General features: G+C 42.3%; 2 protein-coding genes across 3 annotated transcripts in view; one reads left to right on the top strand and one right to left on the bottom strand.

Moving 5' to 3' along the window:
• The first annotated feature begins 8,791 nt into the window (after positions 1 to 8,791).
• LOC131087861 (transmembrane protein 14C-like) lies at positions 8,792 to 12,383 on the top strand. The gene is made up of 4 exons (XM_058031652.1): positions 8,792 to 8,937; positions 9,303 to 9,404; positions 11,296 to 11,380; positions 11,598 to 12,383. Exons 1-4 carry the CDS (start codon positions 8,862 to 8,864, stop codon positions 11,653 to 11,655), a joined length of 321 nt encoding a protein of 106 aa, XP_057887635.1. The 5' UTR covers positions 8,792 to 8,861; the 3' UTR covers positions 11,656 to 12,383.
• Positions 12,384 to 15,759: 3,376 nt separating this feature from the next.
• The window catches only part of MAK (male germ cell associated kinase), a 28,842-nt gene continuing 27,681 nt past the window's right edge, over positions 15,760 to 16,920 (bottom strand). For both annotated transcript variants that reach the window (XM_058026644.1, XM_058026637.1), the window contains exon 15: positions 15,760 to 16,378. In XM_058026644.1, coding sequence (XP_057882627.1) covers positions 16,224 to 16,378 — 155 coding nt within the window. In that variant the 3' untranslated portion in view covers positions 15,760 to 16,223. The remainder of the gene's footprint in view (positions 16,379 to 16,920) is intronic.

Below are 16,920 nucleotides of genomic sequence, written 5' to 3'. Positions count from 1 at the left end.
ATCCCTTTTTCTCTTTCATAAAATGTTATCTTTACCTTAATGCTTTCTGTGAAAAAGTAATAATTTTCTGAATTTTTCCTGGGACAAAGCCACACTTTTTGGCATGCTGCTTTATTTGGTAAATGCAATATACAGAAGGGGAGAAATGAAGCTGTTAAGTTCTGGTTACAGCTGACACACACTGCTGTTTATGGCAAAGTGCTATGGCAGTTCTGCAGTTGGATCATACAGCCCTTTTTGCATTTGCTTTAAAAGTCATGAGGCAGTTTTTGTGGCATGGCACTTGGTATGAGTGGCATTCCTCAGGGGTTGGTGTTGGGACTGGCACTGTTTAACATCTCTGTCAGTGACAGGGACAGTGGGATTGAGTGCACCCTCAGCAAATCTGCTGGTGACACCGAGCTGTGTGGTGCAGTCAGCATGCTGGAGGGAAGGGATGGCATCCAGAGGGACCTGGACAGGCTGGAGAGGTGGGACTGTGCAAACCTCATGGAGTTCAACAAGGCCAAGTGCAAGGTCTTGCATGTGGGTCAGGTCAACCCAAGGACAATCACAGGCTGGGGGAGAATGGCTTGAGAGCAGCCCTGAGGAGAAGGACTTGGGGGTGTTGGTTGCTCAGCAAGACCCAGCAGTGTGTGCCTGCAGCCCAGAAAAACAAACATGTCCTAGGCTGCATCCAAAGCAGCATGACCAGCAGGCTGGGACAGGTGGTACTTCTCTCTACTCTACCCTCATGAGAACCTGCTGGGAGTGCTGCATCCAGCTCTGGGCCCCCCAACATGAGGAGGACATAGACCTGCTGGAGCAAGGCCAGAGGAGGACTATAGAGATGATCAAAGTCTGGAGCACCTCTCCTATGAAGACAGGCTGAGAGAGCTGGGGTTGTTCAGCCTGGAGGAAAGAAGGCTCTCAGCTGATCTTAGAGCAGCCTTTCAGTACCCAAAGAGAGCCTGTAAGAGGGCTGGAGAGGGACCTTTTACAGGGTCATGTATGGAAAACACATGGGGAAATGGATTTATACCATAAGAGGATGGTTTTAGATTGGATATATGAAAGAAATTCTTTACTGTGAGGGTAGTGAGGCACTGGACAGGTGGTTCAGAGGAGTTGTGGATGCCCTATCCCTGGGAGTGTTCAAGACCAGGTTGGATGAGACTTTGAGAAAGCTGGGCTAGTAGAAGGCGTTTTTAGAGACAAGTAGAAGGTGATAATTAGTGACAAGCAGAGGATAAAATCTAAACTTGTTTATCTCCTGGATAGGTCCTGTTGTCTGCCTAAATCTGTATCTATTATTATATATCATTATAGGTTATAACTGAGTTTCAATAATTCCTTCCAATTATATCATGCTTGAATTTGTTCTGTTAGTCTCTTTCCTTAAACAAACCAACCAACCAACCAACCAACAACAAAAACCAAAGCAAAAATCCAGTACTTAGCACTAAATTCATGTGAAGGTACTATGTGTTAGTGGCCCAGTGTTCAAATAGCACTTGGAGGGCAGTGCTGGGTGGGAAGGTTACATGAATGATCATGTGCAGTATCACACTGAGGCTGCTGCAGAAGAGGGATTTTATTTTTCAAATGAAGTCTTTAGGTCTTTTGTGTTGACATCTTGTCTTTGTAATGAAAGCTGTTCTCAGTGAAGGACAGCCATGTTAGCAGCCAGGCATCTGCTGATGTGTATCCCAAAGCATTTTACCCCAGCTCTGTGGAGAAAGGTCCCAGAGAGTGCACATAAACCTGAACATAAAGTACTTAAGAGGACTAACTATTTGATTTTCTGTTACCTAGTTTCAGAAGTCCCGGGATCCATGGCCAGCACACGATGGGGAGGTGGAAGTGGTGAAGTGGATTGATATGGAAGAGAGCCATGGAGTTTGTCATGGTAATGTGTACATTTTTCTCCATCTTTTCTTTCTGTGCTAGCAACAAATATTTGGTTTCAAAAGTCCTTAATCGATAACATAGTTATGTGTATTGATGAGAAAAATAAATTGAGAACTTCAGTCAGCTTCAATGACAGCTATTTCACATCAACATAACTGTATTGAAACCAGTGAAAATACACAAATAGCACCCAGAATTAGTTTGTGGAAAATCTAGTGTGGGTAAAAGTATTGGTTTCTCTTCACTGACAGAGGAAATTCAACTGCTGTTTTCAGGTGACAACACTCCAGCCTACAATGTCACTAAAAGCAATCAAGAGAATAGAAATAGCAATCTTAATTTCTGAGGTGTCAGAGCATAAACTCATGAGACAGCATTTTTAGGGATGTTCTGTAAATGCAGCTTGGATTGGGTTGTTTCACACTGCCTGCAAATCACTTAACACCTAAAGACCAAAGTATGAGAGATCCAAAAGGAGACACCAGGGTAAAGCTCCTCTTGCAGCTGCAGGAGCTTTCCATTTTTGTCATTTTTAATGGGATATTTTCTAGCTCCAACTTTTGTCTTGCTACCTTGTCATTGCTGTATTTTCCCACAAAAAATACAAACATAGCCATGTATTCCTGGAACTTTTTGTGTCTAAAAGACAAGTGTAATGAATCACAATCAGCAAGATCTTAAACACAGGAATACAACTGCTGGCTATACATATAGATATGGTTCTGTCAAATATATTGATATTTACTATAGAGAATAACAGAAAACTACTGGAAACGGAATAAAGATGCTACATTTCCCAGATCATACCTGTTCTTTAAATATCTGTTGGGACAAGGTTTGTAAGAACAAACAGGATCTTTTACTAGATCAGTGTGCCTGGTTAAAAAAATCAGATAGGGATTTAGACACAGGAGTCCACGTCTTAAAAACAGGGGCTTGCATATTTGTCTTACTTGGCTGACTAAGTGAACTGGAAAAAAAATTAAAAATAATAATTTGCATGCAGATTTTGCTTCATCAGTGTCCTTAGACTGTCCTGTGTAAGGACATAGAGGGAGAGATGGAATGTGGAAGATAAGTATTTTCAGGACTGAAAAAGCAGTAACCAAGCTTTGGCAATAATGTAGTGTTTCTGGTTTGTATCTTGATGTGGCGTAAGACTTCTTAAGACTTCCCAAGTGTATTCACTTTTGTGGCATACAATGGTTGATGCAAACACAACCTTGGGTTTTGTAGATCACAGCCCCATTTGAATTCCACAGTAACAGCCACTAGATGGAGGCCATCCAACGTCTGAGCAGATTTTCCCTTCAAACTCTTGGTAAAAGTGCACAAAATCTCAACCAACCTAGTATGCTGCAGAGTGAAAAAAAATAAAGAAAAAAACGGGGGCTTGAGAATATTTTAGTGTGGCAAACAGAAGACAAAAGTCATGGGTATCAGTCATCATGTCCTAAAAAACAAAGCAAGGAAGCAAACCTATGGATGCTTATTCCTCTAGCTATTGTGGTTGTATTCACATGGCATGTTAGCAGCACTGTTGAGTGACCCAGGCAGCTGCACAAAAAGCAGTAAAAATCAGGATGCCTGAATCTAGGGAGACTGTGTGCTGCTCTCCTGCCTTTCTTCTGAGCAGGCAGTGATGGCCCAAAGAATAACTCTTGCAAAAGAGCAGTTTACCACCAACTTTATGAAAACATTGCTAATTTCGGGGTCTTTTAACAAACTGGATTGCAAACTGCAGCAGTTCTGTAACAGGAACACGAGACATTCAGATGTCCTGGAGCGTGGCTGGTAACCTGCAGGGAAGGTTCTGAACAGACAGGATCTGCCTCAGTCAGCTTGTTCTGCTTTTAGAGCAGTCAACACCTAATGATGCAGATTCCGGCAGAGAGGCACCAAAAGTTTACCTCCAGAGAAGAAATTCTGCTTAGTATTTGGAAGAGGGGAGAAGAGGGCTTTGCTATCCTGCTGTCATGGAGGAAGCTAAAGAGAGAAATATTGCAGAATGAGTAATTATTTCAAATAGAGAGTTTTAGGAAGGTCTAGAGACTTAAGAGAGATCTGGGACCGCCCATCCCGACCTTGGTCTAACAAGCTGAATATCTCCCAAACTGAAAAAATCCCAAATAAAATAAAGCTGTGCTCACCATTTTGTGTGAATATTTAAAGTAGTCCAGAGTACAAACATCACATTTCATTGTTAAGACTCCAGAGGTGAATAGCAAAAAGTCAACAGCAGAAGCAATGAGCTTGGCAGTTTGAATTTGATGGATATAATGGCATGTAGCACTCTGAACCTGAAGAAATACAGATATTTTATGGGTATACAGATACATTCTGAGTTAAATTACCTAATCAAGTAAGAATCCAGAAACACATAACAGATTTCTGTCCATAGGTTATTTAAGATTATTTAAGTTTTGTTGTTTTTTTGTTTTTTTTTTTTTAATTTGTTTTCTTTTGTTTTCATGAATGCTACTCCAGGTTATGCTTTTCTGTAAGTCAATCTGGTTTCACTGTGTGACCGATTTTTGAGTGCCACACCTGCCTCATCAGTCTCTTTTTTTTTTTTTTGTAGCAAGAACAAGACAGTTATTCACTGTAGAAGAGACAAAACAGTGATTTCTGGCAGCTGAACTGAAGAAGTCATTGAAACCAGTGAGAGCTTACCATACTGGTGTTAATTTGAAATAGCAGTAAAAGGCAAGGGAAGATTAAAAACTGAAGGGGGTGTCTGGTAGGAAGGATGTTAAGGAAGGTTAGACTCCCCTGCACAACAGTGACAGCAGTGATTGAGTTCAGCAGCTGTGGTGCACCTCCACAGCTTTGTCTTCTATAAATATGGCAGAGCAAAAAAACCCCAAAAAAACAAAAAACAAAAACCCACAACAAAAACAAAACAAAACAAAAACACCCCCCAGATGTTTGCCAAGGTAACCAGCTTCACTTTAGTAATGAAAGCAATGTGTATGTAGAATCATAGCATTATAGAATGGTTTCAGTTAGAAGGGACCCTAAAGATCATCTAGTTCCAAAATTGCTACCATGGGCTGGAATGTCATTCACTAGATCAGGCCCCCACCCAGCCTGACCTGGAACACTTCCAGGGGCACCCACAGATGCAGAACAAAGAAAAATCCGAACACACTTTAGTGAGCTTGCAATCTGGTTTAGTTTTCTCTCTTGCATATTGCATTCCTCTGTTGGCTGTATCAATTCCTCTGCCCTATCCTTCAAACCCTGTCTCACTTAATTTGTGAGCACACAGCTACCACAAACCCATCATTCTGAAAGCCACAAATGCAAGGCTGAAGCATTGGCACCCATGAATAAATCATAGCATAGCCACAAGAGGCATAAAACAGAAGTAGCCAGTAGGATTGTCTGCTCACTGGCTTCTGAGTCAGTCACTGGTTTCTAATTCAGTTAAAGCATCAAAGATTGTGATTTATGTGAGCTGTGAGGTCAGCAGTGGCATCAGCAGCACCAAACGATGAATGAAAGTGCTGCAAACATAATGAAGGATGGTCTCAAAACCACGGTAAGGTGTTACATTGTGATGTGCAGGAACAGATCGACACCCTCAGCTTTCACCAGGAACCAGCCTGTGATCATACAAACATCTAATTAACAGCTTGACATAATGCTTAAAAAAAGTTTTACTGGCATTACTCCACAGCAGAGAGGCACTTTTGATGACCCTCTGCAAATCATTCTCAATGGATTTAAACAAAGACGAATTTTCATTGTTCCAGACTCACCCTCCAGTATGACCCTCTAGCTATGGCTTTGCTTTCCATCTCTGTCCTCTCCCCACTCTAGGAATCCAGGGAAGATTCAGACCTTTGGTAACAGAGGGTCACCCAAGAAAAGGTCTTTGCCTAGCAAATCCCGCTGTCTCATGGCTGGTGACTGCCAGCACAGTGGTGGTTTGCTATGTGGGCATGAAAGCTTACTCAAAAGAATGATTAAGAATTGGCTGGTGTGTGAATGTCATTTTTGTGAGAGGCACCTGAAGAGGCTGGAAACAGGCATTAAAATAGACTTAGAAAGGCCTATTTCTAATGCACTCAAGGCAAAACAATGGTGATAAGTAGGTAACACCAAACCTTTTTACCTGATTTGATTAGGTGCTTAAATTAAAATGGAGAGAGCTGCACCTGTGGATTAGCATAATAAGTGAGAGATATAACTAGCAAATAGACAGGGGGTCAAGTAGTAATTATAGGAAAGTTATATTACCAATGGATGCTTCTGCCTTAGTTTGATAAAATCTATAAATAGTACAATCAGTTTGTTAAAATGTATACATAATATAAAGTATTGATAGCAAGTGAGCGGGCCAAGCTGGCTACTTTGTGCAAACTAGAATGAGGGATGGTAAGACCTGCCTCAGTGAGTGAATTGGCACTGGGCACCAGTTAGCAAGCCTGCCTTTAGGACAAAGGAATGCATCCAGTGCAGTGCTGGGCTGGCTGCTGCCCCTGGTGCTGGGGATTGTGCCCTGTAGCAGAGCACCACCATTGCTCTGCACACGTGTGGCGTCCTCAGCAGAGCTGCCAAGGAATCCAGATGCCTTCTTTTGACATCTGGATTGGGCTTCCAGGGCAAGGGTGGCTTCTGAGAGGAGAAGCCAGGACCAACCGTCATGTTTGGCAGAGTCAGCCAGCTCCAGGACAGACCCGCTGCTGGCCAAGGCCGAACTCATGAGACAGTGTGTGAGAGCACCTCCTGGAGAGAGGAATGAGAACCTTTGGGGAGGAACAGCCCTGAAGACAGCAAGGTCAGTGAAGAAGGAGCACAGGAGGTGTTCCAGGCGCAGGAGTGAAGGTTCCCCTGCAGCCCGTACTGCAGCCCCCCCCTCCAGCCCATGGAGCAGAGATCCTCCTGCAGCCCATGGAGGACCCCACACTGGAGTGGGTGAACGTGCCCCAGGGGAAGCTGAAGCTGCAGAGAGGAGCCCAGCTCAGAGCAAGAGTGCTGGCAGGACTTGTGACCACACAGAAGATCCACTCTGGAGCAGCCTGTTCCCGAAGGACTGCACCCCACGGAAGGACCTATGCTGTGGCAGGTTGTGCAGGACTGTCTCCCGTGGGAGGGACCCTGTGAAAAATGTCAATAACTTGTTTTTAAATTTTAAAAGTTTAATGATAATAAAATGGTTATAAAAAACCAATATCATTAGAGTAATAATAATTTGGACAATTTGGATTAGGACAATATGAGACAATAAAAACAAAGAGTTATGGATGTCCAGGAGCCTTTTTCTGGGCAAAACAAGCCCGAAAAAGGAGCCATGTTAACAGAGGATTAGCCCTTAAAAATAATAGCTGGTTGCATATTCGTACATCTCATACATGATGCATAAATTCCATTCAAATACAGGATTCTGTCTGGTCAGTGTCAACTTCTTCCTCTTAATCCTAACGGCGTCTTCATGGCTGAGCAAGGCGAGAAGAAGTTAGTTTCTTCTGATAAGAGAGCAACAAATTCTCTTTCTCTGAAAGATTTAGGTGTCCTGTGGCTGCTATCTTGCTGTGAGTCCTTTCTTTAAAAAGTATCTTACATAACATAGTTTCTATTTTAACATTATGTTATAACCTAAAACTGTACTTAACACACTACTAAATAAATTAATACAGCATAACTTTCTAACATAACACATATAATATTCATTTTAATATTTGCGAAAATAATAAATATATTTATAAAATATGCATTTTTCACAGACCCCACGCCAGGGCACGGCAGGAGTGTGAGGAGGGAGCAGCAGCGCAGGAGAGACGCCATGGACCGACTGCAACCTGCACTTCCCACCCCCTGGCAGGGCGGGGTGATGCCGAGCCTGGGAAGAGAAGGGGAGGTGGGTGAAATACAAAGCTGTGTTTTGTGTCGGGTACATACAGGCAATGCGTGTATTTGTGATTGCGGTATGTGTGGAAACTGACCATGGGACAGTCATAAAGACAAATTCTAATAATAACTGAGGAAAGTAAAGCATGGAAGAAGGCCTTTGAACCTATTGTTTGTTCACAGTTTACCTTTATAAGTCTTAAGCTGATTTAGGAGCATTTGAATTAAAGCTTTAAGGATGTTGCTGTTTGACAGGACCTTTCTGCTTGTAGTTAAGCCTTAAAGAGTTTTGCAATAATAACCTTTTGAGGTATAATTTTAGAATATTGCCTGTATCCTTGAAACTATAGCTTTGGAATATATATAAAGGAAACATGCTTATCTCACACCTTAACAAAACAGTGAAAAGCAGCTTGAGAAAGGAAGATGAACATCAACTCAAGGATTACTAGTTTCGACCAAGAGAAGCTGGACATCACTGGTATGAGATTTATAGTCCTTGCAATTAAAAGGTGGAGCCACATCCGGAGAGCTGGACTTCACCAGATGGGATGCTTCTTCCTTCTTTCAGAAACTGGACCACCTGGGGACCATCTGGGGATACTCCTTTCTGGGATACATCCTGAGAAAAACTAAATCACAATAGTGTATAGAATTGTGACGTAAAAATTTGGAATAGAAACTGCTGGTGAGTAAAAATTAGGAATAGAAACTGCTGAGAAAGCTGATGAGTACCCCTATAAATACCTGTAAGCCTCAACCATCGGTGTGCAGTTGGAGGGAAAACTTCCCACTGTACCCAGTGCTGTATTGCTCATACTTTACCATATGAATTAATAAATTGATTGCTGCTTGAATATTGGCCTTGTCAAGCTCTCGTTTATAACAGGTGGGTGTTCCCTGCTTCACTTCTAACTTGGAAAAATTGGAAAACTGCGTTACTGGTGGGCAGTCAATCAAGCAAATCCTCCCGGCCCCGAGGCGCCGTCATGGGCGGCGGGCGGGGCCTCCGTGAGGCGGCCCCGGGGCGGGGCGGGGCGGGCGGCGTGAGGGCGGCCCAAGGTCGGCGCTGCGCTGCGCTGCCGTACGCCGTCTGTCTCCGCGGCTGCCCGCAGATGGAGTACGACTGGCTGGGCTTCGGCTACGCGGCGCTGGTGGCGGCGGGCGGTGTCGTGGGCTACGCCAAGGCAGGTGGGTGCTGGTGGCCCTGGCTGTCCCTGTCCGTCCCTGTCCCGGCCGTGCCCGCAGGCAGCCCCCGCTCCGCTCCCTTCCGCCCCGCCCCGCTGTGGGGCCGCTGCCGGCGGTGGCACCGCAAGTGCCGCCCAGTCCTTGCTGCCACCAAATAAGTGCAACGAAACGGTGCTCGCGGAGGTCTGCGAAGTGTGTTAAAAAACTCTCCAAACCCCTCAACCTGAGCCCTAATGCTGTAGTAGTTAGATCGGTTTTGTGGCTTTACTAGAACGGAGAAGTCGCGAAGTGCTTTCGTTTGGCGTGCCGGCTGGCTCTGTGTGTCAGCCTCTCTGTTCTTCCGCTGACTGCTTTATTCTTTATTCAAGGCAGCGTCCCGTCTCTAGCTGCCGGTCTGCTCTTCGGCGGCTTAGCGGGGCTGGGCGCGTACCAGCAGTCCAAAGATCCAAAGAATGTGTGGCTTTCCCTCGGTAAGTTTGCTCGGCAGCCGAGTACTGAGTGTTACTGGTAGCGGTGGGAACAGTAACCTTTTTTTCTCTTAGCATGTTTCAGCTGCCCTGTGCCGTTGTACCTATACAAATGTTGTAAGTGGTGGCGGGACCCCCTGCCCACAGCCAGGAGGTATTTGTGTAAGAGCACAATTTTTGTTTGTCCTGTGTGAATCCAGAGCTGGTGAGAAACACCTGTCTCCTCTGCCAGATTAGATAAAGTGTTACACCAACACATTAGGTGCGGGAAACATACGTGGAAAATTTTTGGTTGTGAAGCAGCGTTTTTAGCCTGTGGTGGTGGAATAAGCACTATTTTTGCAATAGTGACAGCAGTGTGACAGGTGGTATGTGGCCTTAGGGAACTCTGGTTTGCACAAGCATCTCAGAGGAGCAGTACATGTTCTAATGCATCACACACTCTGAAAGAAAGAGTATGTTGAAGAAAAGGAGCAGTGATCTATTCTGCTTGCTTTCAGTAGAGTTTAATGGAAGTTGTGGGTGTTAAGCTTGCAGTTAAATCTTCTGCAGGGGAAGAAGGATGAAATCACTGTGGAAAGTATTATGAAGCACTCAGGTGGACCTCAGGGAGTTCCTTTGCTGCAGGAGTGTAATATCTGGGGTTAAACCACTATCAGGAACTGATTGTGCCTTTAGGGACTAGGGTATCCTAGATGAGTTCTTGAGGATCCTGCTAGTTCTGTAACTACTCCATAGTGTTACTAGTGCTATGATACTTTAGCTTTACAGTGATTTAAGACTATTTTAAACCAATAGGACTAATGTGCTGAAAGGCCACTATAGAGGACCAACCTCATCAGTAAGGAATGAAATGTAAAATGCAGCTCAATGTAAAGCACAATTTCCATTTGTGAAATGTCCTTCTACTCTGGCATACTATGGGAGTGGCTGTGCATCTCTGGCACGGGTTTTTAGGCCATGTCATGGCGAGGGATGAGCAGCTTTTGTATATCCTGATGTGGTGCATGGAGTGTTTTCAAATGAACCTCTTGAAAGCAGTGCTGTGTCACAGTCTAGTACAGCTCTCCATGCTTGCATCCCTCCTTGCAATGTGCAGCTGTGGCTCCTGCAGAGCTATAAATTGGTCCCAGTACATCAGGGGTAGAAATAGAGAAATATAACCTTGACAGATTGTCTCTAGAATACCTTTTACCCTGTCTGATGCAAACAAACTTGAGGCTTTGGAAAAAGGTATACCACACTTTCACCTGCCTTTCTTCAAAAAAAAAAAAAACAAACAATGGCCCTGTACATTTCTTGTAAATGTTGATGGGATTCCTTTTTTACATTTAGAGATAAAATAATTTGCAGTAATGTCTAAGATGTTAATTGCTCTTTCAGTTTGATCTTTTGGATTGCTTTCTGTTTTCTAATAATATTTTCAAGTGGGGTTGTTTTCTATCCAGTTGTAGTATTTACTGCCACTTTCCAGTTCAGAATGTCACAGAGAAATGAGAAGTGTAAATAATATTTACCTCCCACTTAGTGAATACTGTCACCATCCCGGCTTTCTGGCAGTTTTGAGCCTGCCTGTGTTTGAGGGAATAGTCATTCTTTTGCAAGTAAAGGTTGAGGGAGAGGTAGTGACCTGTTCAGAGGATTAGTTTGTGCGTGATCAGACCGTGGTCTCAGCCCTGGTGAGATCTCCTTGCTTCTGCTGAGCAGTGGAGCATGCTTACCAAAGCTGCTGAGAAGCTTCTAATGACAGCTTTGATGCTGAAGAGAATCAAATAGTTTACTGCCAGAGGGAGGCACTCCTGTCTCTATGTGTGGTCTGCTCAGTGTCCGAGTGTGGCAATGCTGTGCTGGCATTTCTGTGTCAAACGGTTCTGACTGGGCTTCTTTTCAACAGTGGCATCTGGCACCTTGTCTACTGTTATGGGAATGAGATTTTACAACTCCAAAAAGGCAATGCCCGGGATAATTGCCGGTGCCAGGTAACCACCTGTACTTTGTTCTTGTCTGTGTTATTAAATAAGCATTTTATTTAGCTTATTTGTGGATTATATTGTTTTAATATGGTGAGTTCTGTGAAAAATGAAATCTTGTGGTGGTGTTTAGGTAAATGAAATTATGTCAATGTTTTCTTCCTTCTTGTTCTTTATGTGATTTTTTGCCTCCACCACCTTTTTTAATAACTATTCTGTTCCACAGTTTACTGATGGTTGGACGGCTTGGATTGCAGATGATGGAAAAACCTCTTAAGCCATAAATATGCATCAAGTGACTTGAAGACACATGACTGAGAAGCCCAAAATGCAACTGCCTAAATATGCTGCACAATAGTGGAAAAGGCACTGCTACCTGTGCATTGTATTTTTCATATCCTAATGCACATGCGTTGTGTTTTTAAGGGACTGACACGGAGAGCCCTTGCCATGGTATTTGTCTTAACATTTTCTGCACTGAAAGCAAGCAAGAAAATATGACTGTAGCATTAGTTTAGCTTCTGGTCCTGCAGCTTAGTGTCAGCAAAGACCTCCTGGCCCTTGCATGCAGACAGTTGCAGGATTGAGACTGAAATCCCCATATGACTTGTCCTTCTAAAATCATGTGTACCTCTAAAAGCAGGGGAGAGGAGTTTCTGATTTGTCACTAGTAATTAATAGAATAAATGTGCTTATGATGTTCCATCTCCCTTTCCATGCCAGTTTGTCCATTCACAGTGTTTGTCTGTCAGGGAGTTTGTTCTCCCAGCACTGTGTGTTAGAACCTGGTCCCACAAAACACAATCACAGAACCAGCTGTGGTCAGGGCTCTGCTGTAATGCAATAAATGCATAACCATGCCTTGCAATCACTTGTAAGCTCAGCTCCATGTCATTCACTTCACTTTTACAGATTACTACCCATAAATCAAAAATATGCTTTATTAGGAAATGCTGAATTGTAGGCACAGCTTTATTAAAACATTATTTTAAATAAACTAAGAAATTATTATTGCAAACTTTCGTGTTCTACAGAGCTTATTTTGTCTCTAATTGTTCATCTGGATTGATACAGTTTGGTGCCTTTCCTGCAGGATGTCAGGTTATATTTGTGAGCATGAATTGTATAAATAATCTATTCTATCCCTGAATCTAGTAACTTGTAAATATAAAAATCTGAACAGGGAGGGAGGTGGAGAGCACAAAAGCATACAGACTACATGTACAGACAAGTATTACATTCTTATAATATAATACTTGTACATTTTTTAGTTTGAGGTTTGAGTTTTGGGTTTTGTTTGTTTTGGGCTTTTTGTTTGGTTGGTTTTTATTTTTGTTGGGTTTTTTGTTTTGTTTTGTTTTCTGAGGGGATAATCTATTTTAGATTTAGAAAATACTGTATAAAAGTTTATTTAAAGACTGAAGGGCTTATTTCATCAGTCTTTGTCCTCAGTTGATCCCCTTAATGCCTGAAATCATTCTAAATATAAACCTCTCATAGAGAAAAATCCTGGAAGATACACATGGTTGGTAATGTATCCTTTTTCTGGTCACATTTAACTTACGTCCCTTTTTGCACAGATCCTGAGCTTTGATTTCTTCAGCCTTTTTCTTTGGTGCCTGGTACTGAGAGAGATGGAAGCAGGAGGGCTGGTGCATTAGATGGGTGAGACTCTGGGGTTGCTCAGAGTTCTCTGAGTATCAGGGTAGTACCTTGGCAGGAGGGTCACATCCTGTGGTTTTCCTTCCCTCGTCCCTTGTCACAGCAGAACAGGCAGGGCAGTGACCTTGTGCTGTGTGAGCAGGAGGCGCAGAGCTGGGCCAGTGGCCACAGCCAGGCTCTGCCAGCAGGGAGGTGGCTTGCCAGGCAAGTCACAGGGATGAGGCAGGGATCAAGCCAGGAGTCAGGTCAGTCAGACTGGGTTCCAGATCTGCAGGGACATGGCCAGGAATGGGTGCAGCTCCAGCAAGTGTCTCGGCAGCCTGGTCCCAGGCCACACAGCCTGGGTCAGAGCTGGCTTGTGCACAGACAGGTCTGGATGGGGAAGTGTGCTCAGAGCATCTCCTCAGAGCCCTTATTCATCACCCTGCAGAGTTCAGCTTCAAGTGTTCACCTGTATTTACTTTCTTCTCCTACCTCCCTGCATGGAAATAAGGGGTGTGCAGGACAGCAGATGGTTTGTTAACCTATCACCCTTTTATGTGCCTAATTCCAGCCCAGGACCCAGCACTGGTAGGCAGTGTTCTAATCTTTGTTCTAATTTGAAAAAGTTAATAAGCCAGACATTAGCATTTAAGACACTTCTTAAACTGCTTTATGGGGAGTTTTTTTTGCCTCTTCATATTTCTATTGAAGCAGTTTTCTTCTGTAAGAGTAGGGTGCAAACATAAATGCATCTCCTGCAATAAACTGAGAACAGCCATGACCCAGCAATTTTGTAATTGTATAACGCTGGTCTCAAGCCAGGTAACTTGTGAATTTGAATTGCAGTTGTCTTTACCAGAATAAAGACAATAAAAAGCAGAAAACTGGACAGGTATGTGTGTTGGTAAGCTTTTATACTCTAGATCAAAGTGTGAACCCTTGCTGCTGTTCCCTGAGCTTTGGAAAGCAATAGGTTGAATTGAGAACTGCTGGTAGAAGTCCTTTAGAACTTGTGGTAGAATGCTCATGCTCAGGATAAACATCATTAATACAGGCAAAGGGACAAGAGAAAAAGTGTAGCCTTACATACTTTTTACCCCTTTGAAATTTTATTAGCATATAATAATTTTTTTTAAGCATTTATGCACTAGCAGTCCAATGTGTACCAATGGATCAGAATTAAATGACTGTACAAAGCCTGTTAGCCTTTTCTCGCTGCTTGCAACAAGAATTATTCAACACTTGTCATGCTTTGCTTGTGGACAAGTAAAGACTGATCAGGTAATGTCAAAGCTCTTTCAAGGTTCATTACCATGTGACAAGGACAGCATGTTTCTTCTAACCATATTTAGCGCCATAAACAGTAGCTGTTTATTTTTGTGCTCTAAGGTGACAGACTCACAGACACATGAGTTATTGGCACATTATTAGTTAATTCTTGACCAGGCTGTGATTTTAACTGTCACTGGCATCTTGTATGAGAGTGATTAATTTTGTTTTTTAATTATAAAATCACAGCTTTTATGGCTGTTGCAAACTGTCTGAGGGTGTTCTTCAATGCCATAGCAAGTTACAGATATATTCTACAGTTACATTAAGATGCATGTAAGTAGCATAGGGACATCTCTTAGTACTAAGGGAATAGCAAATACTTAGTCCTGGACCAGTGGCAACTGAATTAAACTCGCTAGTGCATTACTAACCAGACAGCCCTATCCTCACAGAGCTCTGACAGCATCAAAAAAAGGGGCATTTTCTTTAGGTGCAATTTTTCTAACAAAATATTTGACTTTTTGGTACAATTGTTTTAGATTAAATTGCTTTCCAGGAAGTTAATGTAACCCATATATTATGACACACTGGGTCAACAAAAGGAGTTTAAATTTTAATATTCATTTATAAAAGTCATACAAATAAATTAATTTTTTTAAAATGCTTGAAGTCATCATTAACAACTTTACATCTTTAAAGAGCATACTCACTTTTTACTTTAAAAGGGGAAGTTTAATGTTACTATAAACTCTAAAGCATTTATTCTAAATGCAATTGTTAACAGAAGTAGCCCAGCTCAACATCCTAATAAAAAATTCATTGTACATTGCAAAGTCCTTTGGGCAATATTATTATAAAAGTTAGCATAAAAGCTGGGGAAAGTACTGAATGTGCATATAAACACTAACATACTGAATTATTAAAGTTTTGTGTGTGTTTTCAGGTACCTAGATTGGCCTTTAAGATCTAAACAGAAACCAATGTCCTTGAAGAACAGACCAGTAGTCTTCCTCATGTAGCCTATTCAAACTCTGTAGTTTAGTCTGGTCACCCAATAAAGAATGTAGGAACATGAATTTAGTGATAGTTTAGGCATTTTGGCTAATTCACCCTTAATATGACTGACTGCAGTTATTTAGGCTCTTTAAAGGTCACTGTGAAATGCCCTTGACAGAACAGAGATAAATCTCTACCGATCTTTGACCAAAAATGCCAACAAGTTAATTAAAACAGTAGAATCTGATTGTTAGGCTTCACTTCACAGCTTGGTAAGTGGTATTCAGTACTTGTTTAGCTATTTTCCAATATTGCTGTATCATTCAACAGCCCTCTATCAGCCAGATTTCTAGACCTTCCTTGTGTAATATCTATCACTGGATTGCCTATGTCCTTTTACAAGGGTTTCAGTTCTCATTGCTACATGAATATTTGTACCTTACAGACCCTGAGTAAGTGAGACCCTGAGTCTTTGTTACAAGTGAGTTCTGAAATCCTTGCAGGATACTGATGCTCTTCACAAAGCCACATCTGTGCTTTCACTCTTGTCTTCCTGCTAAGGAGCCAGCCTAACACCTGGAAGCCTGGTGCTGCTCTGCTTCAGCCCTTCTGTGTGCTTCAAGCACATCCCAGCAGCAGATGTTGCACTGGATGAACAACCCTAACCCAAGCTGTTGCAAAGAGTATGAGAACAGGAGATCTATCTATAGAAAACATTGGGTGAAATCTACATCTCAGTTTTGGCAATATGTGTTGTACAATACTTCATTGCATCCTACTTTACAGCCAGTATTTTACATGGTGTTATATGTGCTATACAAATAATAGAACACAAGGTCTTTTTTTCTTCTTTACTGTTGCATAGTCTTAGGAAAAGCTGGAGCAAATAGGCTTTTCAGGTTCTCACAGAGCATGTAATATCCACACAGGATGGTATTTTCTATCTGTTTCCTCCATATTTGGCCACCCAGTCTGTTCTCCCGTGTACTCGCTGAATTGTTGGGGGGCGAGTGAAGATACTCATGTTTTTTGCTGCTGCATTGAAAGCAGGACCTGGTAATGGAGGACGAGCAGCTTTGTTTTTCCAGGAATAATCTGAAAGGAATAAGAACTCAGAATTAATTATGACTAAAAAGGAATAAGAACTCAGAATTAATTACGACTATTTTACTCCTCTACAGAGAAAAGAATGAGTGCTTACAGAGGACTTATGGTCCTCAAGGATGCTGATGTAACAGAATGCTTTGGTCTCCTATATGTCATAAAACATCCAGATTGGAAGGGACCCACTAGGATTATAGAGTCCAGCTCCTGGCCCAACGCAGGACAACCCCAAGAATCACACCATGTGCCTAAGACCATGCTGTCTGTGCTTCTTTTCAGAAAAGATTATTTTTCCAATAGTTCGTGTGTATTATTCTCACCTACTGAATAGCGGTTTTGCAGCAATCCTCCATCAAAGCACTGAGAATGAAATTCAGTGGAAAAACTGATGCAAATGCCTGCAACTCTGTATCTCCTATTACAAAACTGCTACAGTATGAAAGTGTTCTTTCTTCTATCTCAAATATTTAAAAAAGCATGTCATTATAATATTGATAAACTGAGTAAGATTGAAACAGCTTGGCCTGAAGAAC

The sequence above is a fragment of the Melospiza georgiana genome, chromosome 1 (genome assembly GCF_028018845.1).
Source record: "Melospiza georgiana isolate bMelGeo1 chromosome 1, bMelGeo1.pri, whole genome shotgun sequence".
Taxonomy (NCBI): Eukaryota; Metazoa; Chordata; class Aves; order Passeriformes; family Passerellidae; genus Melospiza; species Melospiza georgiana.
This window is presented reverse-complemented; position numbering and strand designations above follow the sequence as displayed.

Excerpts from the sequence above, each read along its gene's own strand:
- LOC131087861 (XM_058031652.1), top strand. The coding sequence starts at position 8,862 with ATGGAGTACGACTGGCTGGGCTTCGGCTACGCGGCGCTGGTGGCGGCG. Across the intron at positions 8,938-9,302 it reads CGTGGGCTACGCCAAGGCAG|GCAGCGTCCCGTCTCTAGCT; the intron begins GTGGGTGCTGGT and ends TCTTTATTCAAG. Across the intron at positions 9,405-11,295 it reads GAATGTGTGGCTTTCCCTCG|TGGCATCTGGCACCTTGTCT; the intron begins GTAAGTTTGCTC and ends TCTTTTCAACAG.